At 36.9% G+C, this 15,152-nt stretch overlaps 1 protein-coding gene across 11 annotated transcripts in view; it reads right to left on the reverse strand.

Annotated features, from left to right (window-relative positions):
• Positions 1 to 410: 410 nt before the first annotated feature.
• The window catches only part of Cno (adherens junction formation factor afadin), a 47,517-nt gene continuing 32,775 nt past the window's right edge, over positions 411 to 15,152 (reverse strand). For 7 of the 11 annotated variants that reach the window (XM_083038845.1, XM_083038844.1, XM_083038847.1 and 4 more), the window contains 10 exons: positions 11,837 to 14,797; positions 9,234 to 9,332; positions 8,880 to 9,018; positions 8,475 to 8,702; positions 7,377 to 8,354; positions 7,158 to 7,287; positions 6,307 to 7,054; positions 5,825 to 6,084; positions 4,460 to 4,572; positions 411 to 4,342 (listed from right to left, as the gene is read on the reverse strand). In XM_083038845.1, the coding sequence (XP_082894971.1) occupies positions 4,069 to 4,342; positions 4,460 to 4,572; positions 5,825 to 6,084; positions 6,307 to 7,054; positions 7,158 to 7,287; positions 7,377 to 8,354; positions 8,475 to 8,702; positions 8,880 to 9,018; positions 9,234 to 9,332; positions 11,837 to 14,797 (5,930 nt within the window). In that variant the 3' untranslated portion in view covers positions 411 to 4,068. The remainder of the gene's footprint in view (positions 4,343 to 4,459; positions 4,573 to 5,824; positions 6,085 to 6,306; positions 7,055 to 7,157; positions 7,288 to 7,376; positions 8,355 to 8,474; positions 8,703 to 8,879; positions 9,019 to 9,233; positions 9,333 to 11,836; positions 14,798 to 15,152) is intronic. The other 4 variants (XM_083038850.1, XM_083038851.1, XM_083038846.1 and 1 more) reach the window with 4 other exon arrangements.

The following is a 15,152-nucleotide window of genomic DNA, read 5'->3' on the forward strand; positions in this document are numbered from 1 at the left end:
CTCTTTGCAGAAACATTTTTTGCATAAGTTCTATCCCGTTCTCTCTTTCGATATGTTGTAATATTAAATTGTTGCGATATTTTTATAGCGTGCGAGAAGATATATTATGTAGATGAGAATAGAGAGTAAAATAAATATTTTTTATGGTGTAAAATTCAATAATTTTTTTACAATACTATAAGATAAGAAAATTATTTGGCATATATATTGGCAAAATGAAAACTATCTTGAATAATTAAATAATAATCGGCGTATTTTGCTGATAGTATATAAAGATATGAAAATAAATATATAAAGATAATAAATCTATGAAGAGAAATAAGTGTGAAGGTATATATATGAAGATATATGTATGAGAAGCTATATAAATGTATGAAAAAGAGTATATCGAAGAAGAAATATCGACAGCGTTTTGAATACAGCTAACATATATTTTCCATCGTATATCATATTTCGCTAATAACATTACATGATACAATAATTAAAAAATATACTGTACTTTGCGAAAAATTAGACAGTCGGTACTATAAGTAAAATATAGTATTAATATTAATAACATTCGCGTGTGTGACGGTAAAGTTGTCTCTCTTTCTCTCGGCGATCAATCGATATATCCTCGCCCCTCTGCTTTTATCTCTTTTTTTTCCTACAAGAGATTATGAAAAATAGTTTTACAAAATATATAGTGCAAATATATACGTTCGCTCTATACACAACAAGAAAGGAGAGTCCTTTCGATCATCTTTTCTCTCTCTTCCTCTTTCTCTCTCATCTACTATATTTGATTAACAAGTTTGGGCTTCACTTCGACGTGAATATCCATTTGAATACTCTTCTCTGTCAATAATAATTAATACCTATTAATATGTCGAGTCATCTCGATCGGCTCGATATGGCTAATTAAAATTCAAAAGATTTAAGACTATGGACGATGGAACCTCGCTCGCGCGTTAATTGTACAATTACAGTGTACTGTTAAAAAAAAGAACGGAAATTCGTTGTGGTCACGAGCAAATTCATTCGTCGCATGACAGCATATAACAAGCTGCTCAGTATTATCACTATCGTTCCCAAGTAGAGGAATGGATGTATATAAAGCCGGAACAATAGATCTCGACAGAGGCGCATAAAAGTATAACAATAAATAAGACAAAAGTGCATTTTTTTAAATCTCGAATACGAGAAGCGATTATTGAAATCACCGGAAATCAGAGTTCTGAAAAAAAGAAAAAAAAAAATGAAATACTTTGTTTACACGGATTTCAGTATTGAGCTGTGTTAGTACATTGATAATTATGTGATATTAGTTTTGCATTCTATATGTGCATCTCTCTTTCTCTCTTCCGAAAGATAAGCTTTATATAACATTCATGAATTTAGAAAAGAAATAAAATAGAAATATAAAAAATGAATCATCATTTTTCACAAAATAATACTCGAAATTTCCAAGAATACTGTTAAAAAAAGAGCCTCTCTTTACGATAATGTTTTTTTACTCTGTCGTAACACAGATTGGACGGCGAGGAATGCAATAAATATTGCATAATTTCAACAAATTCACCGAAGCGCCGAGTTGGAACGTGAATATCTGTCGCCTCAACCTGCGTGACGATTTCTATTGCGCAAAAATCGGCTAACACTCTCTTAACGATCTCCATTTGTACAGAGTTTACTCTACATAAGTTGTTCCTTAAATCCTAATATTGCTACGCTTTGTTCTTCACATTATTAGATCACTAAGCTCTTTTTGGAATACTGCGTCACTTATCCGCCACAAATCCTCTCCAAATGCGAAAGAGTCTAAGAAGAATTAAAATTTAAAGTCTTACAATTAAAGATTTCAACGATAACATTTTGATTATCACTTAATGTCGAGAAGACTAAGAGAAGAATTAGAATAGAGTGAGTCATTTAAGGTCTCAATTTTCGATTGCTCGTATAATTATATGCTGTAATTCCTTCGTAAAATATCTCGTAAAGTATAAGTGAACAAAATTATTAAATTATATAATATATATTGTACACGACAGTAAGCAAAAAATTTTCCCCGTTATACGATTTAAAGATTTCGCTCTTAATAATGAAACGTGTCGATACATTTCTATCGAAAAAATAAACTCGTTGATTTAAATAATGCTCTATGCTTTTATTTATTATTTAAATTTAATGTAAGACGAGTTTTGAATTTTTTCCGAAATTTACGTGCCTGAATTTGTGTTGCAATGTATTGTTATATATGCAATAAACATATATCAATTCTATAAATATCGTTACAACATAAATCTTCTAAGGCAATAATCTAATAATGTATCTTATACGTTTTATATGTGTGATCTACGAATATATATATACAAAACTAACATTTGAATATTAAAAAAAACGTTTAGAAAGATTTGTAAAAATAAATATACCGTGAATATCTTAAGTGATTCACCCTACACATTGATGAGAAATGATTCATGTACAAGAACGAGTTTTAACGAAAGTATAATTTCTTCTTCTAAGTACTCTATTAAAAAAAAGAGACAACTGTCGAAGAGAACTGAATTCGATTTCTCCACCTCTAAATTTAATAAAAAAAAAAAACGTCGATATAGAAATGCGTCAAGATGTAAGATTTTCAGCATCTTTCGCAACTTAAAATAAAAATCCTTCATCATCCATTTTGTGTATTTTTTTTCATTCATTTCATTCATTCTAAGAAATAGATGCTATCCGTCAAAATTCTATAGGACATATAGAGCTTCACAAATTCTATGGAAAATAGAACTTTCATTTCAAGCTCTATACAAAGTAGAGCCTTGATCTGAGAGCTAAGCTAGTGCTGCCTGTACTTGTGAAATACGCATTATATAAATATAAATCTTTCTATCCGCATTCTTTTCTCACACACACACATCCACACACACGTTCATGCCCTTTTTCTTCTCTTTTTCTATTTCCTAACTACCTTCACTACTTTGTCGTATTCTTTTTAAGTGCATAATGGCGTAAGAGTGAGTAAATCGTATATATATAATCGTATAATTTAAATATATATCTTAAACCTCCCCATCTTTTCTGCTGCCGAGAGATAAATATAAAATAAACGCATACAATTTTATATATATATATATATATATATATATATATATATAAAATGTTGCCCGGGCTATATTTGTCTCCTTTTGTACACCCACGAGCTTTCTTCGCAAAATAATCTGCGTTTCTCGACAAAAGTTTGTTCAGTACTCGCGAGTTTTATCCTATTTGCCTTTGCGAGTTTTATCCTATTTTATCAGAGTCTCGACAGAGATTATACAATAACTACTTTATAATAAGATTATATTGGTCCGGAAGTAATCAGGAATATCGGACGTATCGCGTACGAGAGAACACGAAGAATCTTCTTCTCGTCGCGACTGTAACAAAAATACGTCCGCAACGTTTTATCATTATAATGTTATTAATGGTCCTTCGTAACAGAACACACGCGACATTTTTGGTCAAAGAGCTATACAAAATTTTGTTTGTACTTTGACGCTATGTGGTGAATCGTCGGCTAATCGGTTAATTCGTTCTGGACATTTTTATTCCCTATGTCACCATTAGACAATAAAACTAATTATCTTACCACGTGGAGTGGAAATACAACTACTGCTCAGTACACCTACTTCTTTGTATGTCTGTCTCTCTCTTTCTCTCTTTCTCTCCAGCAGAAAATGCGCGACAAAGTATCTAGGATGTTCGAAGAAAAAGAATATAAGGCAGGTAATTTTAATGTACATGAATATAGATTTCATTTTTTGCCAATAATTCTTTCAATCAAATATCTCTTAGTCGTTTTTGCGATAATTAAAAGGTATACTTTTAGATAGAAGAATGATCATTTTCACAGTGGATGTTCTGTTTAGTGTCAATACTTCACATCGGATCATATAAATTTTATAAACGTTACTTTCTGTTTTCCTACATATCTACAATATTCCGGACTTTTTCCTCCAAATATCCTAGATACTTTGAATATTTGAACCGTCCTACATCTTGCTAGCTAAAGCACTGAAGAGAATGCGATTTTATTTAATTTTATCAGGTCCTATTGTTGTTGGTGTTATTATTGCCGCTGGTGATATTGTTATTATTGTTGTTGTTGCTACTAGAATTTAGAGGGCCGCTGATGTTGTCGATATCGCGCTGGGCCCGCGATATCTTTACTTTGTCTCGCGGTGTGCCGTCCTCGCCGGTTTCCATCGCGAACATCTTCATCTTCTCCTTGAAGCTAAGTTTCTCCGGTACCGCGCCGATCTGCGAATTCTGCTGCTGCTGTTTCTGCTTCTCCGCCAGTCGTTTTTGTCTCGGATCCCTGGATAAGCGAAAAATAATTCAGTAAATTCTTCTCCTTCCCCATCAAAAGGATTATATTTGCTAATTTATTCGGGATGGTATAATCTTCTTTAAACTGCATGCAATATATACTTACTTATACACTTCTTGAGCCCCGATCACTCCAGGGGTAGCGCCAGTAAATGAAGTTCCGGATCCTTCCGGCGTCTTCGGAGATGCCAATAGATTCTCCGCGTCGTTGATAAAATTCTGAAAGCATAATCAAACAGAAATGTATCGATGTTAAGAAAATTGTAAATATATATTAGCAGCACACATATGTTGTCTATTTCATGTGTAATTCGTATATATGCAATTTTTTGTTGTATTTCTCGGCGAGAATGTAATCTGAGACATATGATCGATAAATTATCTATTTAACAATGGATGATTGAAACATATTTTATAATTAATTTAGTAAGCTTATAATTGTAATTAAAAATATTATATATATACATATATATTTTTTAAATATGAATTAAAAAATTACTTTATATTATTTTATATATTATATTATATATTTTATATATACACATATATGTAAAATAAAATATTAAAAAATTATCATTACATCAGTTTTTAATTATTACATTATTAAACAGAACCTGTCTTAATAGTTAATTTAATGACTAATCAAATGCAGAGTAATCGTAAAAGTCCTGGATTAAATTCTGCCAAGAAAAGCTCGACTTTAAATGCTTTTTATGACAAGTATGCAATTTTTGGGGGCAATCTCAGATTAATATATGCATAAAGCAACGATTATACAAAAACTAGCATCGATCATGTACAACATGAAATGAAAGCGTAGTTATAACATGATTAATGAAATATACGAGTAAAACATTCAGTAATGAATACACAGCGCACACTCGAATGAGAAATACATATATCCTAACTAAAAGACAATCGCTATGACTGATAATTCATGCATCATTAAACAGACATCAGACATTTATAATGATGTTATAACAACGATGAATATCTGTTTTGTGAGTTATATCTTACTTGTTTATATGTATATCTGCCATTGTACGCATTTCGAGAGAATATCCATATTTATAATAAATGCTAATTAACGAGAAGTTAAGAGCTCTTCGAGGAATTAAATTTTTACTTAGTTGATTATCAAAAGTACAGATAATACAACGAAAGATGAAGATGCACGAAATGTATCTAGCTTCGAATAACATAAATGTCTAAAAAGATATACATGATTTTGATGAATAATATTTTTTACTTCCCTCGGGAAGATTAACAAAGTATAATATATGTCACGATTATATTTAAGTAATGAAATATAAAAAAATATAAAATCGATTTTGCAGAGATTCTTAATTCAACGACAATTATGTTAATATGAAGAACCAAACTGGGTTAAAGGAGAAATAATAAATTGATAAGTAGGTAAATGAGATAGAAAAATAAATAAAGATTGCACGAAGAAAAAAAAATTACTCACGTTGGGATCCTCTCTAATAATATCCATGGACATCGATGATGGATTTGATGTTCCGGATGATATGTTGCGCAGCATAGACTCGCTATTTGCATTCGAATCATGAAAAGAGACCCTTTTCATTGATGCTGGCTGCTGAGAAGCGGGAAGTAGATTAGATGTGGTAGAGCCGTTCGATCTAAGAGCGCTTTGCTGAGACATAACAGCATAACTGGAGCCTCGTTCTGGTGGTGGAGGCGCATCATTAACGTTATTTTGCGAAGCTGAAATGAAGAAATGATATCTTTAAAAATTATATTTATCGAGAAGATCAGAGAAGATATATAAATGTTCCAAAATAATTTTTTTTAAGGAAAATATAAAAATAGAGACAAAATGCCTTTACTAGGGATGGAATCAAGTTCAATATATACTTAAAAATTCGATCTATAAAAGCTTCAGAATCACTTTAACAATCCCTATAGCTTCATATTTAATTTACTAACGCATAGACACGTTGGGTCCGTTGATGATCAGGTTGTCCAAGCGCAGCATCCCCGGGTGCAGCTGACTCCTCGGCTGTTGGCTCTGTTGATATGTTTGCTGCTGCGGCGCGTGCAGTTCCTCTTGCTTCTTCTGACTTTCTTCGATTTCAGCCTGCTTCCGTTTCACCTCGTCCATTCTCCGTTGTAATTCCTTGTCCTCCATGGAATGCGACATAGGATACGGCTTCTGACCGGAACCGAAATGGCTGGGAAGAGATGTGCCGTAATTGGGCGACATGTGCTCGTCGCTCTGACCCGTCGTCGTTTGTTGTTGACTCGGTTGCATGTGCAAGCCGCTGTTCTCTTGACCGAGATTATTCATTCCAACGTTCTGAGGCGCAGCTTGATTGGACAGGATATGAGATTGGCTGCCGATAGGCTGGAGAGGTAGACCACTTCTTATAGACTGATTGCCCGTGTTCGTTCTCGATAAGATCGGTAGCTGCTGAGTCCCCTGGACAGTCCTTTCCTGACTGGCCGCCATCCTCAGCAAGCCTTGAACGCGTTGCACGCTTTCATTGTCCAGATCGTTACTCTCTTCATCGTCATCTTGATTGGCAGTCTCCTCCGCTCGTTTCTGAAAGTCTCTCTCCAGTTGGAGAGCTCGTAGCTGCTCTTCCTGCTGCTGCGTTCGATGCGCCAACGCGCTTAGCTCGGCGATTTGCTGATCTCGCCATTGTCGGGCTGCTTCTCTTCTGAGGGCTTGTTCCTGAAGAATAACCAATAATGTCAAGTAATTCGTTTAATTAAACCGCTCTTAAATTAACTACTATCGCTATCAATTTACTTTCTTCACTATTAATCTCTATTACCTTTTCCCTTTCTTCTCGTTGCCAAGGGTTGGTCGCGCTATACTGATATTGACGCGGTTGCTGCATAGCGTTGATTCCTCCCGCAGGATAATAACTACCCCGTGGTGGATCTTGCATGCTCGCAGTGTACCTGAAAGAAGAGATTTTCTTCTGTTAGCTAGAAACGAAAATAGAATTTATCAAGATAAATTTTGTTAAACGACGCGCATCAAGACACACCTCGTGTCGGTCTGCTTGTTATACAGAGGATGCGTCGAGGTGCTCGGCGGTGGTGGCGGCGGGCTTTCGTTGAACGTATTGTCAGACGGCAAAACCGGCCTCGTTGGCAGAGTCTCCGACGTCGTTATAGAACCCTCCCCGTTCTGCGGCCGATTGACAACACCGTCATTCGCATACTGATCGACGCGCTGTTCCAGATTGCCGTTCGGATAGAGAGAACTATTCTGAGAGCCGACGAAATGTCGATTCTGATCGGCATACAATCTCGCCTCTTGACTATTTGGGTCTCGAGTGCCGAGCAGATTTTCATTGGGCATCGAGTGGTGAGCGCGAACCATCGCCGCCTCATTCTTCGGCTTGGGCATCATTGCCGAGCTGTATTGCTGACCACCAGTGTTTGCCGGATACCGATTGGGATACTGGTTGGGGTACTGACCGTACTGTGTACTGTTGTACTGAGTGTACGGAGCATCCGGATAGTTGTAACCGGACGCGTTTTGTCTTGTAGCGACATAGCCGGAGTTGGTGCCTAGACTCGACGTGGAGCCAAGCGGCGTTCTCGGCGAGCGAATGTTCGACATCAAGGTATTCGGGACTTGCTGAGCAGGAGGCGCGGCCACTCGAGAGCCGATTACGTTGTACATCGCTGTCGGCAGTCTCTGTTGATTGAGCATCGGAGCACCACCTCGCAGCTCGCGTCGGCGAACCTCCTCCTGCATCTCCTGCATCTTCGCCTCCTGACGGATTATGTCGCGCGAGGATTGGGAACGCAGCGGTGGCGGTCCGCTCTGCTGCTGCAGCTGCTGATTGCTCATCACCGAGTAGCTCTGTTGCTGACCTTGCGCCGGCTGGGTGATATTATACGCGGACGTCGGACGGTCCCGGATGTGAGTACCGCTTACTTCCAAAGCGGCAGACGGCCGGTTCAGCGAGTTTTGAGAACCTCTCAGGGAACTCTTTTGAATGTGCTGAGGGTTTCTGTAAAAAAGCGTAGCAATGAAAAATATTTAAAGCATTTAAGAGAAAAGTATTCATATATAATTTCATATATAGTATATATGAAATTATAAGAATAGAGAATTCGACTATATTTTGTACCTGTCTTCCAACTGTTGTGGACTAATTTGTTGCTTCGTCATCGAGTCTTGATTTCGATAAATGCTCAGATTCTGGTAAAATCTCTCTGCTTCTGTGTTTTGCATATTCGACGGTGCATTCGTGTGCGTCGTATTTGGATTTAAATTGGGCGACGACTGCTGTCTGCTAACCAATCCACTAGGTGGTAAAGTTCCGATTCTCATGGGATCGTGCAAATTATGACTTGACCTATATAACAGAATATACATTTATATAATACATTTATATAACAGAATTTACTTTATTTTTAAGATACACAGTCTACTAAAATTTAGTCGGATTTTAACGGGATAAAAAAAAATTAATTAACATATATTAAGCTTCCAATATATTTTAGATTTAATATGACAGGTATATAATATTCACCTGGAACGCAAAGAAGTTGCGCTGGTGATCGTCGCCATGGAAGGTGGTTGAACTGGCGGTGTAACGCTGTTGCTGGAAGAGGCTCTGCTGTATCCTGGGTTGAACACCTCGTGTTGCTGCTTGACCTCGTTACCCATATCTAAATAAATGCAATTCACAGGAATAAATACCCTCTTTCCTACCAAATATCTACATTTTTTATTCTATTTGAATCTTATTATGTAAGAAAAGTTTCTCTTTCCCCTAACTTGGGTTCAATCGAGTGTTCAGTGTAAAAGCGAGTGAAAAGCTGAGTGATTCGGGTTCTGAGTGATACGCGCATACACATACACAAAGCACGCTCTTCTTACTTACTATGCAACGCCGGTACGGACTTGCTGCTATGGATTTGCTGAGGAGTAGCCTCGTTTCCAAGCCGTGAAGGTAGATCCCGCTCGCTCATGCGACGTGGACCTACAGATGTAGCCGAAGCGGGTACACAAAAGAGAGACAGCTTTGAGTTAATGCATCGGTGAACACACAAAAGGCGCGGATCATTAAATGACAACTCATACGCGAGAAGCACACATTTGTCGAGAATAGAACGCTCTCTTCTCTCTGGGGTTGCCAGAGTGTTTGAAGGCGCGATGATTGCAAAACACGCCAGCACTTTCAAAGCATATAGGAAAGAAAATGTCAGAGTTGGGAAAGTTATTGTATAAAAGAGAGTGATTCGCGTTGCCGATTTTAAAAAACAACTCCAAAAATCCAAATAGAAAAAGCAACGAAAATCATTACAATTTTCATTACTTATTTTTTTATTATTACAAGGCCAAGTTGGACACAAAATTTATATTTTTAAATATTTTTAATATTATAAAATATAATGACAATGATATATTTTTATATTGAATTTGCTATCGAGATAAAATATTATTTTTAAATAATAAATATTAAATGCTTAATATTATATATTTAATATTATACATATATATATATTATAGGTATATTTTTTGAAATATTAAAGTAATAATTTTGAATCTTGATATACTAGACAGTTTTTTCAAAAAAATTATTAAAAATCTTTTTTTTCTTAAGATTTTCAAATTCAATGTAAATAAATAATATTTTCTTAATTTCCTTGTTATAAATTTATCGAAAATTATCAATAAAAATAAATTCATAACTATTAAAGTCCTGGTTATCGAAGTTGTTTTTTTCTGTTACAAACAAAATGTACATAAATATGTTTATTAATGATATTACAAGTAGTACAAAAATTCCCAATCCTGTTAATGTGTAAGATATACTTATGACTATGACATGCTAAGCTAACACTGACCGAGCAAGAGTTTGCATTTGCATTATATATTATTTTATATAAGATGGTTTCCAGATATCTATATAAATCGTATTCAGATAAAATAATCCCGATTCTGTGTTATTAAATGTCGACATAATTAGTCAACATCCAAGAGTAGTACTTATTCAGTTCATTCATTGATTTGAGACATTATTGAGTAGAAAAACATTAGAATTTTGTAGGAAAGAAACCACCTTGTATATACATTATAAAGATTAGGTAATATTTATAAACGTATTACGTTGCATGCATGTTTGTAATTATATGACTAGTTTGTTTAGTGTAATTAAGTAAATTAAAATTGAAAACAAATGTATATTTAAAATACAAACTTATTCTGTTGCAATTGTCGCAATCCATAATTAATTAATTAATTAATTAATTAACATAAACCATTCTCTTTACGCATTCAAATTATGTGAGTAAAATTGCATGTATTACTACTCTAAGAACACTAATAATAAATAAAACAAGCAAAAATATCAAAGAAATAATTGCATTAATATATCATGACCGCATATTAGTGAAAAATCGTATTATTTTTTCGAATAAAAATATATTTTATATTTTGCAAAATGACACTTGGTTCCACTTTTGCATAAAGCTAAACTAGATGTTATGTATATGTATATAAAACCAATTTAACACCTGAATTATATACATTAATTGATTTTATTTATATTTATTCAAAAATTGATCAAACTAGTTTCTTAATTCTTGAGAATTCTAATTTTATTTAAAAAGAAAAAGAAAAAAAAAAAAGATTTTGACATTGTTTTCAATTTTTTTATGTGAGAATTGTATTGTTCGAGAAATTCTATATTATTTTAAAGCATATTATATACAATCTCTTTAAAAAAACCTCGACCAATTTTTTTTATAATTTGATCGGTTTTTTATCAACCATGTGCCAAAATAAAATAACGAGTTGTAGGAATGATTATACTTTGGGATGCTAGGATTGCTAGAGTCGCGTTATTTAAAAACAGGAAAAAAAATATATAAATGTATTTTTAAAAATCTGAACTATATATACAGAGTGATTCATCTTAACTTAAATAAATTTTATAAAAAAGACTGAATAAAAGTTATATGTTGTAAAGGAAAACATATAATGATGATCCTGGCTTAATATTGTGACATTTACCTAAGATCATTTAAAGGTCAAACCTATTTTTTATATTAATCGATTCCTCGCAATATTGTATAAAAAATTATAAGGAAAAGATAGCTAAAAAGTGAATAGTTTATGAGATACTTTAATTTGACATAATTTTACATAATGAAATACTTTATAAAATATGGTATTTTTTGATGATTTTACCTTGATACTTTTATACTCAAAATGAAAGAAATCAATCAATGTAAGAGAAACATAATTGTTTTTTAAAAGAAGTATGTAATTTGTAATTATATATTTCTTCTTAACATGAATCACTCTGTATATAAAAAAAAGTTCTAAAAACACGGATCTAAAAAATTGTGCGACATTGATCCACCTGCGAATATCGATTCTCCATTCACTGCGTTTAGGCAAAAGTGCTCGAGGAAAGAAAAAAAATTGGACTAAAATGCACATCGAATGCATAAACACACGTGGTGTTGGGTAGCTTACGCAAGGTGGATCGGTCATCGTCTCTCATCGAGCTGATCTCGCGAAATGTTCTCCAATCGTTTCCCTCCGAATCATCGGACCTTCGTCGTGAAATGTCCAATTCGCTCCGACACTCCCTTTCCCCGACTCTCCACTTTTTTTGTCGTCGTTTCTCATCCGCGGTTTCGCTTCCGCGTGACAATTCAAGCGCGCTTCCTCTTAGCCGATCGCAGCTCGTGCGTAGTTTCGCGCGAAATCTCTTCCTCAGGGTCCAATCGGACCTCGGCGAACCTTGAGCGATTTCACTGAAATTCCTCCGATCGTTTTGTTCACGCGATTCTCTCTCCGATCTTAACTCTTCCAGTGACAGATGACGATTCCGTCGCATCCCCTTTCCATTATTCTCGCAATCTGACTTATCGCCGAAGTTTGCTCGATCTTTGGTGGTTCGTGCTAAAGTAGAATTCGTCGAGTTGTCCTGCTTCCTCGATCTCTTCTTCGATTTCAGCTCTTCGAGAGAGCGTGGACGGTACCATCGTGTCTTCTCCTTGAGACCTGATCTATTGCGAGCTGGACGAAGCGAATCGACATCTTTATTAAGATCTTCGACAGAATCTGATAGGAACTTGCTGTTTGAGATACTCTCGCAACTGCGGGTCAACTTGGACTCGCCGCGAAGATTTTCGGTTTCTTCTTTCTCGCAAATTACAGCACCGATCAGATTATTCTCGCTGCTACAGAGCGATCTGGCGATTCGCATCCGCAGAATGTTCAGTTTGTTATGCTTGTGATCTGACGGAAGCATTTTCGACGGATTTTCCGAAGAATCGGAGTGAAGCTTAGCGGAAGAATGACAGATATCGATGAACAAGCAAGATTTGGGATGTTTCCCGCAATATTGACGAGCTTGCGAGCCGATTTCTTCCGAGAATGAGGAACTTTCGGCAACATTCGAGAGCGATAGTACAATGGAAGATGAAGGGGAAGGTGAAGAGGACGATGAAGAGTCAGAAGCTCGCTTCGTTCTTCGAAAGCTATCGTCCGTATCAATCAATTTTTCTCGAGACGCCGCTGATCGATTCGCCAAATCATTCGAGTCACCGAGAGAGGATGTTACGTTCTCATTCTTCAAGGAAGGAATTCGCTTCGCGCTTTGTTCCGGTATGAACAAAGGCGCATCGGTGTTATTCAGATTCGAAAACTGCTCAAGTTGTTCCGCGATCGCTCGCTGTTGTTCTAAGGAGAGCTTGGAGCTTTCAGCATCAGTAGAAATCTGAGATTTATCATTGTCGGTCGCCATACTGTCATCCTCAATCTTCGCAAGTGTTGCATCCTTCTCGGCGAACACTTGATCTTTGCTATCTTGATCGTTACTCGACGTGTTCTCCATCGAAGCTGTCAAGCTTGAACCTCTTCCTGTAGTATTAATCGCAGTTGGATCCTTATTATTATCCATCAAAGGAATCCTGGCAATGGTGACTCGTTTGGCACCGTGTCGATGAGATTCCCCGATCGGAAAATCATTTCTGTCAGCTTCAACGTCAATGAAAATGACGTGTCTCCCGGCTGGGCAGGTTCGAGGGTTCTTGTTTGCCAAATTTCCGGGCAAATTCGAATCCGATTTGTATTCCTTTTGTACGTAGCAAGATGAATGGTGCAGATGTCGTTCACTGTCCCTCTCTGACAACGTAATGTTCGGTTCCGATACAAATTGACGAGAGTCGGTCAATTTGGTGGACTTGAACTTGATCAGACCAGCGTCGCCGAGTTTCGAGAAGTGTTTTGCTAAAGCTGCGACTCTGCCGCATCCTAAACGCACCTCTTCCGGTGACTTCCAGCATTTTTCCGTCTTGGACTCGTCGCTGGACACGTCGCTGTTCAGCCCGGTCAAGTCAAGATGCAGCTCCGGCATTATGGTGTACATCTTGGGAGTCGAAATGCCTTCTTCCTCGACTCTGCTCGATGCGCAATCATCGTTAATCGTGGAACTAGACTCGTCCGCGCAATCTTCGGAGTTAAAAACATCATCCAATATCCTGTCCTCGTTTAACACATGTTTTGAATTGTCATTCGCGCCTCGAAGGTGCGAGGAATCTTCCAACTTTGATTTCAAAACTGATTCAATCGATAAAAAGTTGGAATTGCTACATGTAGCTGTCTCCAAATTAGATAATGAAACATTTAAGATCTGTTGATTATCGCAATCTATCTTTACATCTTTCTGAGACTCTCTAGAATTGCGATCAGCTTTATTACAGTGCTCGCACTTGTCGCGCGATCCAATCTGAACTCTACACTCTGCGAGATTATCATCGGTTTGATCGATATAAGGTATACCGTCGAAGCTATTCCCATCAAAGATCAAGGGATGCTTATAATCATTCGCAGCCTCTGCGTATTCCTTTGGTGGAGCTGTGATCGTTTCAAACGGGTTTAAGGTGTCCGTTGGATAATTTAAACTACTCGTCGGGACATGGTCTAGGTTCATATTACTCTCTTCTTCCCCTATCATCCTATCATCGCTCGCGTCGCTCTCGTCCTGATAAATGACGGACGATATCTCGTTGTCGTTAGTGACGGAGATCAGAGGACAGAGCATACGGGCTCTCGGGAAACGCACGGGGGAGACGATAGGAGTAGAGGGACGCGGTGGGACGCGTTTTCTCTCGTCGACGGGATACGCGATTTCTCTCTGACGAGGAATGGAGAACGGATCCTGCTGCGCGGAGCACGGATACTCGTCGAAATCATCGAAAACTCGTGGAAAAACTTGATCAAGCTGATTACGATAAACTGATGCCTCGACAAAGCGCCGAGACAGGCTCGCACCTGGTTGAACAAAATCCTGACAACGCGCCGCCTGCTGCGGGAAGGACAACAGGTCGCCCATCGAGTGTGACGTGGTTGGCTGACCACCACCGGTCGTCTCCGTTGACTCTATCGCCGGCTCTAAGAGCTCGGACCTCGGCCGAGTCTTATGCGCTGCACGAAACAAGTGGTTAGTCAAGCGTTAATAAAGCGAGCTTCTTTCGAGCGAAGCGAAGCAGAAGGCGTTAAAACTCCGACGGAGGAAATATTCGGATTAGAAAATCGCCTGCTATGGCGGATTTGGTGGAAAATAGAATTTCTGTCGACACGTGTGCTTTGTGAAGCGAAAAAGTGAGCGCGAGTTCGAACTCGTTGGACAGTAACTTATTTTAGCGTTTTAAATTATTCCATTTATAATAGATTCTTTCTTGCAATTACATCATAAAATTGAGTTTCGTAATTAAATTTCTAACTTTCCTCAATTCTTCACTGTCAATGCAAATAAATTATTTACAAAGAGAAAAGATAG

This window comes from Prenolepis imparis, unplaced genomic scaffold, assembly GCF_030444845.1.
Source record: "Prenolepis imparis isolate NDT839.2.m4 unplaced genomic scaffold, iyPreImpa1.0 SCAF_5, whole genome shotgun sequence".
Taxonomy (NCBI): domain Eukaryota; kingdom Metazoa; phylum Arthropoda; class Insecta; order Hymenoptera; family Formicidae; genus Prenolepis; species Prenolepis imparis.